Source organism: Beauveria bassiana (assembly GCF_000280675.1).
Source record: "Beauveria bassiana ARSEF 2860 unplaced genomic scaffold BBA_S00008, whole genome shotgun sequence".
NCBI classification, from domain to species: domain Eukaryota; kingdom Fungi; phylum Ascomycota; class Sordariomycetes; order Hypocreales; family Cordycipitaceae; genus Beauveria; species Beauveria bassiana.
In genome coordinates this window covers 113,307-127,668 of record NW_007930843.1, presented here as the reverse complement: position 1 = coordinate 127,668, position 14,362 = coordinate 113,307, and the positions used below count along the sequence as shown (strand labels likewise).

Sequence of the window (14,362 nt, the reverse complement as noted above, 5' to 3'; positions counted from 1 at the left end):
TTCAAGACTCCTTTTGATTTTTTCCTAGTGTTTTAGCGTGAGCGTTGAATGGTCGGGATCGTGCGCTCAGCCACTTCAGCTCTACCCGCTAAATAAGCCGGGGGGACCAGCTCAACCATAGTCGAAAGAAGCTTAATATTAGTTAGAGTAAGGTAAGAATTAGAAGAAAAATGTTATTTAATATATTATAACTCTAAGACGCCTTATTTAATACTCTTACAAAGTAGTAAATAAGAAAAAGCTTTATATAAATATAATTTAAAAGTTAATTTAAAAATATATAAGTTTTCTTATTTTTAATATATATTTAGTGTGTTTTAAATTATATATTTAATTATATATAAGTTACTTAACTAAGGATGAAGGGACAGAGCGGAGGACGAAAAGAAGTGCGCCGCTGGGCATGTCGCGGGAGATGAGGAGGCTAGCGAGCGGCATAGCGAAGATAGGGGCTTGAGGTGAAGCATAGGATTAATGTGAGTAGCTGACTACTACTGTGAATAAGTCGAGAAAAGGTAGAATGGATTTTATAAGAATATCTAAGGGGTGGATGGCCCGTGTATGCTATGACTCTATTTGTATTTTGCAAGAAATAATTTTACGAATTGGACTTTTGGGTGTGATTATTTGGAGTCTTTGCTCATGACTGCCGGCTCGTCTTAATCAGTGGCAACACAATCTTCTCCCGGGACTCGTCCATTTTACAAAGGAAATCGCCAACGATAGTCTCCATGCCTTCTCTTCTGGCTCTTTCAACCCAGTCCTGCATAGGAATTGCCTGCAGGGGCTCGTGGTTATCTTGGGCGAGGTGTGCACCCAGATCGGCAACTGGGAAGATGGTCTCGCCGGATTCGTGTATATATCTCACGCCCATGCTTCTGCGGCCGACTACTGCGGGCTCATCAAGCGTGGTAAGAACAGAATTGACAATGTTGGACGCAATGGTGTGTCCTTGGATGAGGTCGAAATAGCCGGACCAGGTATCTAGCCGGGGTACAGCACCCATGTGACGCGAATACACGAGTATGTTGTTGACGAGGTCTTTACCCGGATCGCCCACACAGAGGATGTTTGACGGACGGTGGATGGTAACATCAAGACCGAATTCGGTGTGTGCTTTCTCGAGAAAGACTTCACTCACCCACTTGGTCGCCGTATATCCGTCCTGCCCATCCACGGGCGGCGCGTTTCCAGCGGCTGACGCTTCCTCGAGAGGCGCATCGCTCTCGTCATGTTGGCCAACGCCAGCAGTGGATATGTAGTGAAACGCCATGTTGTTCCGCAACGCGAGGCTGGCGAGGACCTTGGTAGATGTGACGTTGACGGCGCGCATTGTAGAGTATGGCTGGGCAAAGGACACGAGGGCACCGCAGTGGATAATGGAGCGGCAGTGTTGGGAGAGGACCGCTTCCTCTGCTGTGGAGAGGCTGAGGCTCGGGTGGGAAAGGTCACCGGTGTAGATTGTGAGTTTGGGGTGGCTGGGGATGGTCTTTGGGTGGCGGACTGCGATGCAGTGGATTCTAGCGATGGATGGGCTCGCGAGAAGCTGTTGGAGGACTTGTTTCCCTAGGATACCCGTTGCACCGGTGAGTATGACTTCGATAGTAGATGGGTTGCTGAGTGGAGTGGTGGAAATGGGCGCCGCCTCCATGGTCTCGAGAATCGTAGTCTCGTCGTCCCAGATGATGCCAGCCCTGGCTTCATGCGATTCCGTAGCAGCAGTTAGGCTTCGGAGCGACTCATTCTTGAAAAGTTTGGGGATGGAGAGAAGCAGACCACTTTTCGTCGCCAGCGAAGCCACCTTCATGGCACTAATTGAATCGCCTCCTAGCGCGAGGAAGCCATCTTCTGCACCAATCGTCGCGGGTTCAACGCCAAGGACCTGTGCCCAGATGGCTTGGAGTTTCTGTTCGGCGTCGGTGGATACACTGTGGTTTGATCGCGGGGCGGTAAATGCGGAGAGGCCGTCGCGGAGGATGCTGGACGTGGCGAGATGCTGGAGGCGCTTGCGGTCGATCTTACCGGACGGTGTGCGGGGTGGGTGCGGGAGAGGAAGGTAAGCGGTTGGGACCATGTACGAGGGGAGCGAGCTACGGAGGATGGCCTCGGCGGAGGAGATGTTGGTACGGAACTCTGGGGTGGATGTGATGTGGATCTCCTGAGTCGGACTGTCGGTAGTGGAAGTTGGGTGTGAGATTCCTTGCTGTGTAGTTGCCTCGCCGGTGACGATGAAGGCGACGAGTCGCTCACTCGGGGCAGGGGTTATGGTGGCGATTGCATCCAGTGCTGTGGGAAACGCGTGGCGAAGATGGTGCTCTACGTCGCCGAGTTCGAGGCGCTGGCCGTGGAGCTTGACTTGGTTGTCCTTTCTGCCGACGAACAGCAGCGCTCCGTCTTCTTGATACTGCACCAGGTCACCAGTCTTGTACATGCGCACCTTGTCAGCACCGCCCGGAAATCGTCCCCTCCAGGCAGGCTCAACGTCCAAGAAATTGCAGGGAGCCTCCATGGGTCTGAGATATCCACGTCCGACGATGTCACCCTCGAGAACAAGCTCGCCGACGGCTCCGATGGGAACCAGTCGATCGACATCAGCAGGGTTCACAACCCAGCATCGGCCGCCGAGCCCACGGCCGATGTTGCGTGGTTCTTGGCGCGTGCTGGAAAAGGCATGGCCCGTAGCGACGGCAGAGCACTCGGCTGGCCCATACAGGTTGCACAGCTGCACCTTGTCAGACCAGTACGCCACGTCGCTCGCCGTTACGGGCTCGCCGCTGAGACACAGGGTTCTCAGAGAGGGAATGTCCTTGGCGCTGAGCAGGCGGGCGACGGAAGGGACGAGATCTGCGTATGTGACGCCCATGGCGGCGGCGGTCGCGCCAAGGTTGGTGCTCCGCGCGGTGTCGGAGGGCATACAGACGCAACCGCCGGCGATGAGGGTGTCGAGGATATCGGTGATGAAGGTGTCGAATGTGCACGAGGAAAACTGCAGCACGCGGGAGGCTGCGTCGAGGCCAGTGACCTTTTGCCGGGCCAGAGCCCCGGCTACGTATCCATGGTGTTCGATTACAACGCCCTTTGGGGCACCGGTTGAGCCTGATGTGAATATGACGTATAAAATCGCCTTGTTAGTCGTTTCTGGGAGACAAGTGACACGGGGCGAGTCTGGGCTGATGAGTTGCGCCGAGTTGGAAGCTAGTACTAGCTTGCCGCTTGAAATCTTCTCTGCCGTGGATAGTAGCGATTCAGACGTGAGGATAAGCTTGGCCTGTACCTGGTTGGCAATCAGCTGCATCCGTTGCATTGGCTGCGTCGAGGGATCCAGGAGAACGAATGCTGCCCCGGCTTTGATTACGGCGAGCATTGCCACCACTATCCACTTTGACTTTTCGATGCAAACCGGCACTATGGACTCTGCTTCGACGCCTTCCAGTATGAGCTGAGTCGCCAATGCAGAAGACAAGTAGTCGACGTCGCTGTAGGAGAAATGGCCGTCGTATGCGTAAATAGCAGCCGCTGTTGGCTTGGACTGGCAGTGGCGTGCGATCAGTTGATGTACCGCGGCAGACTCTTGCGGCTCATTATTGAGTTGTTCAGTGTACCATTGCGCAAGAATCGTTGCATCGCGTGACGTGATGGAGCTTATCTCAGCCACGGGGCGAAAAATATCATGTGAGATTTCATCAAAGATGTACTGGAAGTGATGCAACACCCGCTGCATCCTTGCTTCGGTGATGATCTCGGCGTCAAATGCTGCTTCAACTTGTACGCCAGTATCCAGAAGGGTGCATTGGAGCGTCAGGGGGTAGGTATCAAAGGTGTTGGTGCTGGCTACATGCCTCTCTGGCTGGATCAGTCGCAGGAGCTTGGATGTACTCGAGTCGGGCTTTGGCTGGACGACGAGTAGGCTCTGGAAATTGCAATCATGGCAAGCTTCGTTGTTGAGCTTCTGGATGTTTTGTAGCCCAAACTGCTCGTATGGGATCGACCGCGAGCATGTTTCTTGAATACTGGACAAGATTGCCTCGACCGTCATGGAAGATTTGAGGTTGATTTTGCAGGGCAGAGTAGCGAGCGTCGGTCCGGTTACGTCTTCGATTCCCGGCATGGTGGCGCTTCTCCCATTGGTAATGACGCCGAACAAGACCGTTTCTGAGCATGTAAAGTGATGCAGCACCATGGCCCAAGCGAGTCGCAGCTGCGACGCTAGTGTAAATGCCGAACATGTGTGTCCCGCTGTGAAGTCCATGAAGCAGTGTGAAACCGAAGTGGGCGACGGCTGGTAGTTTAGTGAGGGCGTCGGCGGCCAAATAGCAGCGAGCGTATCTGTCGCTGCGGTTTCGTTGCTCCAGAATTGCTCGGCAAGATGGGCTTGGTCTTGTATGTGCTTGACAAAGGGTGCGTATTGGCGAAGCGGGAGTGTCTGGCCACTGTACGCAGCTTCCAGCTGGTCCAGAATAAGCGCTTCTGACCAGCCATCATACAAGGCGTGGTGAATCGTCACGACCAAATAGGCTGTCGTGCTGTCGTCGCGTGCACTCTCTTGCGCCTTGCTGGGGATAACTGCGACGCGGAGCAGAGGCTCGTTCAGGCCCATGGCTCTACACTGGTCGTCACATAAATACTCGTCTAGGCTATCCCCGGAGGACAACTGAAATTGGTCACGCAGCACAACCTGCACAGTTCCTGCATCGGTTTGGATGATGCGAGTTCGCAGGATGGCATTTGCCTCGTACACTTGGGTCCATGCGGCCTCTAACTTGGCCAAGTCGCAGTCTTTGGCCAGGGAAAATGCATTTTGCGCCACATAGGCATTGTCCTTGCGCATCGTCGAGAATATCATGCCTTGCTGAAGTGGAGTGCAGGGGTATATGTCTTGGATGTCGATGAAATCAACACCTAGTTTCTCAATCGCAACTCTGATGGCATTATTTGCGCTCTCGCGATCCAACAGAGAGAATGCGGGGCATGTCAAAGTGGCCGTGGGCTGAACATGGTTGACATTGCCCTTTTGATCATCATGGTTCGTGTCAGCTCTTGGAACCAGTGCTGCCATGGTTGAGAGTTGGGGCGCGCGGAAGATATCCTGCACGGTTAAAGCAAGGTCGCGCGATCGAGCCAACTGCGCCAGCTTCATTGCGCGCAGAGAATCGCCGCCAATCTGGAAGAAATTGTCGCTCATTCGCAGACTGTCTGGTGCGCGACTGAGCGCTTCGCCGACCAGCGCCAGCATCAGCTTTTCTTGTGGCGTTTGGGCGACGGCGACGGTCGGCTTTGAAGGACATTGCCGGTGGTGTTGCTCCGCCAGCTTCATCGCTTCAGTGCGGAGTAATTTTCGATCTGCCTTGCCACCGGCTGTACGTGGTAGCTTATGGATGGTGAAGAACAAGCTGGGTACCATGTAATGAGGTAGGTGACGGGATAGCTTTAGCTTTACCTCGTCATATAGGGCTTGCTGAGAAGCATTCATTGAAAGCGACGCAGGAATGGGATCGGACGAGGACAATGTTGTATTGCTGTCGTCGCCTTCTTTGCCGACCAGCGCTACCAACATTGCAGGGAAGTGGTCGTCTTCAAACTTGAGCATCTCGACAAACATGTGCGGGAAGCCAGGGAGAGCGTCGTACAGCGCGTGCTGAATCTCCCCGAGCTCGATTCGCTGGCCTCGCAGCTTGACTTGGGTGTCTTTTCGTCCCAATATCCGGATAGAGCCGCTTTTCGTGTATTGAGCGACATCTCCGGTGCGATAGAGGTGTCCTTGTGGTGGGCAGGGAAAGGCGTCACGCCATTCTGGAGGCGAAATGAAGGCTTTTGCTGTCTCTTTCGGGTTGTTCAAGTATCCGCGACCAACAATAGGACCCTCGATTACGAGCTCACCTATTGCGCCGATGGGCGCCAATACCTGCGGGTTTTGCTGGTCTACGATCCACGCCCGTCCTCCGAGGAGGGTTCCAATGTTACGCACGTCGCTGGAAGCGTTGCGCTGCTCGATTGCCGCAGCGTACGCGGAGCATTCTGTTGGGCCGTACATCTGGATTACTCGAGCTGCGCCAAACCAGTGCTGGGTATCCTGTGCAGAGAGTGGCTCGCCGCCGACGAGAATAGTCTTGACTCCAGGAAAGCTGCATGGGTCAAGCCTGCGAAGCATGGACGGCGTGGTAAAAACGTGGTTCACTGCCAACCTGGCTACGGCACCAGGCAGGTCGTTCCATCGGGCGTGCTCGCTGGGGATGCACACGCAGCCGCCAGAGACCAATGTTGTGAGAATCTCTGGCATGCAGGCATCGAAAGCGTACGACGAGAACTGCAGAACTCGCGCCTCGGCAGTGTACCCAGCCGCTGCTCCATGGGCAAAGGCGCTGCTGGCAAAACATCCATGTTCGATGACGACGCCCTTGGGATTTCCGGTAGAGCCCGATGTGAAGATGGCGTAAATGGGATCCGACGGACCTGGTTGAGGCAACAACACAGTATCGTAGCCGGTATCCTGCATTTGCGTCTTCTTGCTGTCAATCTCGATGCATCTGCTGTGCATCCTTTGTGCTTTTTCGCCCAGTGACATCGAGGTAAGGATAGCTACTGCATTGGTTTCGTCGCAGATTTTCTGCAGTCGCGCATCCGGCAAAGACGGTTCCAAGAGAACAAATGCGGCACCCGACTTCATCACACCAAGCATAGCCACAGGAACCCAGACGCATCTTTCGAGATATATCGCGATCCAGTCACCCACGCCGTATCCCATGGCGTTGACATGTTTGGCGACGGCAGAGGATTTCTCGTCGAGTTGGCGATACGACAGACAGCCATCCCAGGCATTCACTGCTGGAGCATATGGGTTGTTTTGAGTCTGCTGCTGGATCATGCTGTGTACGCAGGCATCCACAGCGATGGGGGCAATGCGGTTGAAGTTGTGTAAAGTCGCATGTTGCCAGTCACCGAGGCAGCTGATCTCCTGCGCAGTTTTCCAGGGTGAAGCAACAATTTGGGATATGATTTGGGTGAGGGAGTCTGCCACATTCTTTGCCCTCCAGGGTGACACTGCCGCTGTACGGTACGAGATGTAAGCCTTGTGTGAATTGTCTTTTAGGAACACACTCAGAGCCAGATCATACTGTTAAAAGAGAGTCAGATTAGTTATTCTGGTCGTGAGAGAATGCCACGTACCTCTGTCGGGTCCAATTCTTCGAGTTCTTCGACGATCAATACACTGCTGTGTGAATTCATTTCCGTCGAGTCTTGATATTGGAGAGATACCACAGTGTTGAACAGGGCATCTCCATTCAGCCCCAGCGCAGCTTGTATATCCATCAGCGACGTATGTTGATGCGACATGGCAGCCGCGAGATCCGACTGTGCCACATGGAGAAGCGACAACATGGACAAAGTATCCGCCATCTTTACTCGACAAGGAAGTAGATTGGCAAATAACCCGACTGTTCTCTCAATCTCAGCAACAGGCAGATCGCGCCCGGACGTGAGGAACCCAAAGGAGACATCGTCGCGCCCGGTATAAGCTCGCAGCAGCAGCGCCCAAGCGACGTGGTAAAGGCTTGCGATAGTCACGGCATGAGTTTGGCAAAACTCTCGCAGAGTATCGCCAGAATAGTCAATTTTCACATCAACCCTGTACACGTCGTCAGAGGCAGAGGGAGCTGTGTCGTGGTCGATTAGGGTCGGAAATAGACAGCACTCTGCCTGAGCCATGTATTCTCGCCAATAGTCTAGACCTGAGGTTCTTTCAAGCGCAAATGAGACGTAGTCGCCGTATGTTGTGATGGAATCATCGGACAGGCCAGACTCGTACGCTTTTACCCAGTCGTTGACCACCACTGTCGATGACCACCCGTCCATAATTGCGTGATTGAACGTCACGTCACAGAAAACGGAGCGAGCATCTCGCGTAAACAGCAGCGTGATTTGATACGGGGAGCATGTCGCTGTAGCCAGACCTCGGCGGTATTTCAGGCAATACGCCAACACACTCTCTCGTTCAACCACCTCTTGATCAAATGACTGGAAGGGAGTGGTAGTGAGTGCTAGCGGGAGGGCGCCGGCCTTTAGCACAACATTATTGAACGAACGTTTGGACGAGCTTTCTGGCATCATGACTGTACGCAAGACAGCATGCCGACTGACTACCTGCTGCCACGCCCGACAAAGGGCGCCGATGCTGACACGGCGTCCATGGCGATGCCGAAACTCCAATATGGAGCCGGTTTGGTAGAGTGCAGACTGCCGGGAGCGGCTTAGAAGAATACCGTCTTGCATTGGCAAACATGGGTAAACAGCCTCGACATCTGATAGTGAGAGGTTTACATGATTCAAGGCGATTCCAAGCTCCTCCAAGTCGTCGTAACCCCACCCCATGCCAGGCAAGTCGACCAGTGTCGGCGCGATAGCTGAAGGCTGGCAGAGCTCTTCGCCAATTAATTCCAGGGATTTTTGACATTGTTGCATCCACTGAAGAATACGCTCTTGATGAGCCAGATGTTTTCCGTAGATGAATTCAAACTTTAGACGACCATGGATGATGGCACATGTGATTTCAAATATACCGGGTAGCACCGTCTGCGGCCCGTAGTCTGACGAGGGCTCGTAGTCCCACGTCACCTGCCGAAACAGGCCATCGTTGCGTTCAAATTGTTGAAACTTGCCATGAAAGTTGAATACGATTTCCATTTGGTCATCTTGGAAAGCCTTGATTCCATTTTCATTCAGATACCGCGACGAAAAGTATGGCAAGCCTTTTCCAGGCACCTGTCGCCTGGCGTCTTTGACGCGCCGGACTAAATCCACAACATTTCCCTTGTGCTCATGGTCAAAGTCGACGGGGATTGGCCAGATTGTGGTAAACCAACCTACAGTGCGCGACAGATCAATGGATGCATCCCAGGGTTCTCGGCCGTGTCCTTCGTTGAATATGGTAGGAGGATGGCGCTCTGCAAAGACGGCTAAGAAAGAGTGTAGCAGCGCCGTGTTGAGCAATTCGACAGGCTCGGTACGGAATGCGTCGTTTGCTCTTGTCAATATTTGTTTGGTGAGATGCTCGTCTATCAACAAAGGAACGCAATGCGCATTTCCATACGTGTTTGTGTCATGGCCAATGGCCCAGAACTGATTAGTCATGGTCGCATTTATCCGCGAACATCTGGGAAGCACGACTTCTGGCTCGAGTTGGCGCCGAGACCAATCGGCCTGGGCACGACACCACGACTGAAAACTGATGGCCGCTTCCTGAAGGGCAAGAGATCCTGTGCGCAGATGCTCCTCCAGGTCCTCCAGAACAATGCGGTAAGACACCAAGTCCATTACCGCATGATGAGTGTTAATAAACAGGAATGGGCACGCCTCTCCGGATATCCGAATTAAGCTGAGCGAGAAGATGGGGCCCTTCTTCAAATCAAATCCTTTTTGGACAGTGTTCATTGCTTCCGTCACATCTTGTCGCTTGTTCAACTTCAACTCTTGGCACACAAAGGATGCCTCAATGTCATTACTTATTCTTTGCCTCCAAACACCGTCGGCAGAGCATGTGAAACGGGCTCTCAGCATGGGGTGCCGCTGGACAAGGGCTTTGGACGCATCAAAGACTTGCTCAAGGTCAATATCCCGAGTCATCTCAACAAAAAAGCTCTGGTTAAAATAGTTATCGCCAGACGGGACATCTGCGAAGAACATGCGCTGAATTGGCGACAAGTCGAACAGAACATCACTTTCCATTGCCGACAAGTCCTCTGCGGTGGTCGAGGGCACCGCGGCTGTCGGCTTGGCCACGGTCGCAATCTTGCCGACAGTCCTGTGCCTGAGAATATCGCCAGTTTCTAGCACGAGCCCCTCCTGCCTGCACCGAGAGACAATTCGCATGGCAGAAATCGAGTCACCACCGAGCGCGAAAAAATCGTCAGAGGAGCTAACGCTGTCGACGTTGAGCATAGCGGCGAATATCTCGGAAATCGTATCCACGGCCGTGCTAGACCCAGACGGTTCTGCATTGCCATCTGCTGTGGCATCTGCTGCTACTACCATGTACTCTCTCATCTCTTCTCTTGACAGACGCGACACTTCTTCTCTTAGACGCCGCCGGTCTATTTTGCCACTAGCCGTCAGTGGTAGATGCGTGATTGACAAGAACAAACTCGGGACCATGTATTCGGGCACGGCAGCCTGAAGCTTTTCCAAAGCACGCGCAACTTCATTGGTTACATCAACTGATGGGGTCCTCAGCAGCGACTCAGTGCTTGGTGTCGCATGCATTTCTTGGTCGTGAGCGAGAAATGCGACCAGAGTATTGGTAATTGACTGTCCGTGGCTGATTGCAACCATTTCAGCGACAACGTCGGTACAGGCATATAGAGTTTTGCGTAGATGATGTTCCACCTCTTCCAGCTCAAGCCTCTGACCGCGAAGTTTTATTTGTGTGTCTTTTCGGCCAACGTAGCGAAGAGATCCGTCTGCCTCGTACTGGACAAGATCTCCAGTGCAATAAAGCCGATGCCGATTCTGGTCAAGCCCATCATCTCCCACCCGTCGTATATCCTCTAGCCATTTTGGGGCGCAGATAAAAGCTTTCTGTGTTTTTACAAGTTCATTCAGGTAGCCCCGGCCGAGGTGAGGGCCTTCGATGAGAAGCTCTCCAATTGCGCCAATCGGGCTCAGCCTCTCATGATTGGACGGGTCCACGATCCATGTCGCGCCGACAATGGCCTTGCCAATATTCGAAGGTCTATCAGGCGACACATTCATGCACAAGGTCGACTGGACAGAGCACTCAGCAGGTCCATACACGTTAATCAGGCGAATCTGATTTGCCCACGATTCCACCACGTCGCGAGGAAGAGCTTCGCCGCTGACAATGACGGTTTTTATTGTGTGCAAACCCTCCAGGGACAAATGACGTAGCAGCGAAGGAGTCAGGTCTGCCCAATTTGGCTCCAGTCGACGAATGCATTTGGCGACATCTTGCATCCTCTCAACATCCGAGGGGATGCACAGACAGCCGCCGACTAGAAGGGAATTGAGCATGTCAGAAATGCTGACATCAAAAGCATAAGATGCAAACTGTAGAGTTCTTGTGCTCTTGTCCATTCCCACGGTTTTGATGTACGCTTGCGCGCAGGAGAGAAATGCGTCGTGGTTTATCGTGATGCCCTTTGGCCGTCCAGTCGAGCCTGAAGTGAAGACGGCGTACAGGGCACGGTCGCTTGCTTCAATCGACTGACTCGGAGCTTCCAAAGTGGTTTTTGCCCATGCTGCTTCACGAATGTCGCCATCCAGAGACAACATCATCGGGGCGAGAGCGGCGGCGGCGTCTTCCAGGCCACCAGAGCAAATGATGATTCGCGGGTTCAACTCGTCGCAGACTGAGCGAAGCCGGCTCAGAGGCTGTGATGGGTCCAGCAAAACAAATGCGCAGCCTGTTTTCACAACCGCAATCACCGAAACAACCGTTTTATAAGATTTTTCAAATAGAAGCGGCACATAGCACGGGGTTTCCGCATTTACTCGAAAGCCCACATTCATCAAATGGGCTGCCAGCTTCGACGACAGGTCTTCCAGCTCCGAATACGAAATTGTTCCATCCCAGGATTCTGCGGCAGGTGAACCAGGTTGTCGCATTGCATGATGCCGTATGCACTCCAATAGGCCCTCCCGCGGGCCGTCGAATTGGCCGTCGAGCGCGCTCCATCCCCGCAACTGAGCAACATCTCCCGCGCTGCACAGATCCAATTCTCCTACTTTGATTTCAGGAGATACAAGCACCTGGTGTATCACTGCCTCAAATGTAGCCAGTATGCTAGAATTTTGCACAACAGGTGAATTGGGCATTTTAAACTTCAGTAAAAGGCCGTGCAGCCCCTCAAAAATGGCAGTCGCGCCTACCTCGTGATACTCGACAAATGGATCGGCGCATGATACTTGACTCGACATTGCGTCTTGATCAAGTTCATCGTTTTTGAAAACAAGGGTTGAAGTGCTCTGGAACCAGCTTGAATCTGGCGACGAGGTGCGACTGAGGCCGGGTAAGACTGGGCTGACTGCGGCTGAGGACGAGCCGTCCTCAGAAGATGCCACAAGGTCTCCGGACGACGATGAAATAGATCCAGACGGATAGAAATTTTCAACTGAAAAGGCCGATGTATGTTTTCGGAGAATAGATATATTCTCGCAATGCAGAAGACTGTGAGCGCTTCCCCCATTTGGCAGCGCCCGTGGCTGAAGTTCGCTGACCGGAAGATCAGTATCAACAATGAACTGTATTTTTTGCGCAATCTCAATGTCGTCCTTCGGACAAGCAATGTAGAGAAACTCAACATTCTTCGTGTAGCTGAATGCCGAAACGGTAATAGCCCAAGCCCTCTGGAGGAGCAAGTCAAGACGCTCTGGTTCGCAGGCTAGGTCGGGATCAAGCTGCTCAACTTGAAGCTGGAAATGGGAAGAGACAGAAGTCTGCAGCATGGCGAATGGATAAATTTTAGTCAAACTTGGGTTAATTTTCACTGTTCAGGTTTGATCTTTTGACAATGTTGCTTTCTGTGAAATAGACGTATACCTGGTATATATACTTGGCGCTATAGCAAGCAGAATCTGTGTGACGGCTTTCATCTGGTCAACTACAGGATATTCCGCATACATGTGCGGATAAGTGGCGTCGAGCTGCCATGATGGAGCTTACCGGTTCTTCTGCGTCTGCTGAGACATTGATCACCCAGGAGGAAAATGTTATATTATAAAACACTCATAGGTTACTGCCACGGGTCATCCAATGACAATGAGTGTTAGTCAAAACATTACCACAGTTCTCGAGGCTCTCGCATCTTGGCCGTCGTCAGTGCCACATGTCTATCCGCGGATTCAATTATTTATTACACTAAGACACCTGTTTTTTATACCGGTATCTAGTTAGCGGAGGCGCTAAGAGCTAATTCAATTCTGAGAATTTTAGGAAAAGTAGGTAATCTTTACTTCTTATGACTTACTTATAGCTAAACAACCCTCTTTAGAGAAGTAATATATAAGATATAAAAAAGTAAATAATTACTTTTATTGTTTATATAATATATTCTCTTTTTAGATTTTATTTTAGCTACTTATAAGATAATAATACTAGAGAGTAAAAGTAGTATAAAAGTTACTTTTACCTTATATACTAGCTAATTATATAAGTTATATCTAGATGTGTACTATAGGCTGGTATAAAAGAACAGGGAATAGACTATCCTATTAGCTGTGTTAGAGGAGTAAGCAGGTCAACTTACAGGGGTTTCAGCTCATCAATCCACGCTGATCCGCGGGTACTTCATTTGACTACCTAATTATACTATAATATAAGTACTAGCAGTTCTAAGAGGTATAGCCGGCTTTAGCTTATTAACATCGCGAGCTTTAAGAGGGCTTCGCTAGCCATAGGTGCGTACTTCGCTAGCCATAGGTGCGTACTTCGCTAGCTATAGGTGTGTACTTCGCTAGCCACAGTTGCGTACTTCGCTAGCTCTAAAACTTTGATAGGCGAGGTAATTTAATAATTTCTTTTAGTTAATATAATTATGGTGTGATGGAGGCGTAAAAGTGTCGCCGCTACGAAATCTCTGGCGAGAGCTGCCGTAAGCTGCGTGTATCCATGCTAAGTCTGAGAAAAGTGGGTTGAGTGACCTCTTTGCTCCTTTATTAACACTGCGAAAGGGATAAGTCGCGAGCTGTGCATCTTAGTATTGATATGCATGTCTTGCAATAACTGTGATGTAATCAGCAACCCAGATGAACTCATAGCAAGTGGAGATCTGCAGCTGATCAATATAACGCGAGGAAATAAAAGCACATAACTAGCACATTTTACAGCAAGAAGTCCAGAAAAAAAAAAAGATGATCAAACGATGTGACCTTACATGGACTTGTTGCGACATAATCCGTATAGACACAGGGCTGGACAGCACGGAAGTAAAACTTTTCTCTTTTTGCGGAAATGATTGTCTCGGCTGTGCCGATTTGTAGGCATTCCAGCGGGGCCATTGTTTACTTTCCGTAATGAATATGTTATATATATGAGCTGCTGTCTTAGTTGCGCGAGCCACTGTCGTATATGCGAGCTGCCAATTTTTGAGCTGAACTGTAACATGCATAACAGCTGGCTATCCATCCTAATTGACTGACAAACAGTGGAATAGGAGAACATGTGTCCATAATATTTAACGTGTATCAGGATTCGATAGAGGTTGTGCCCTTGTATCGCAGCTCCAGCCTTCCTAACATCGACACACATATCGTAATTTTCCATTTGGTAAATCATCTGCTCCCCAAACATATTTTTTCAATACTCAATTGACGCTCAAAACAGTGGACGAGGTCGATTATTTCTGTTTGAAAA

The 14,362-nt window shown here is 51.2% G+C and overlaps 1 protein-coding gene across 1 annotated transcript; it reads right to left on the bottom strand.

Moving 5' to 3' along the window:
- Positions 1 to 640: 640 nt before the first annotated feature.
- BBA_03671 (nonribosomal peptide synthase, putative) lies at positions 641 to 12,456 on the bottom strand (the record flags this gene model as incomplete). The annotated part of the gene is made up of 2 exons (XM_008598768.1): positions 641 to 7,111; positions 7,165 to 12,456. 2 exons carry the CDS (start codon positions 12,454 to 12,456, stop codon positions 641 to 643), a joined length of 11,763 nt encoding a protein of 3,920 aa, XP_008596990.1.
- Between the last annotated feature and the right edge of the window lie 1,906 nt (positions 12,457 to 14,362).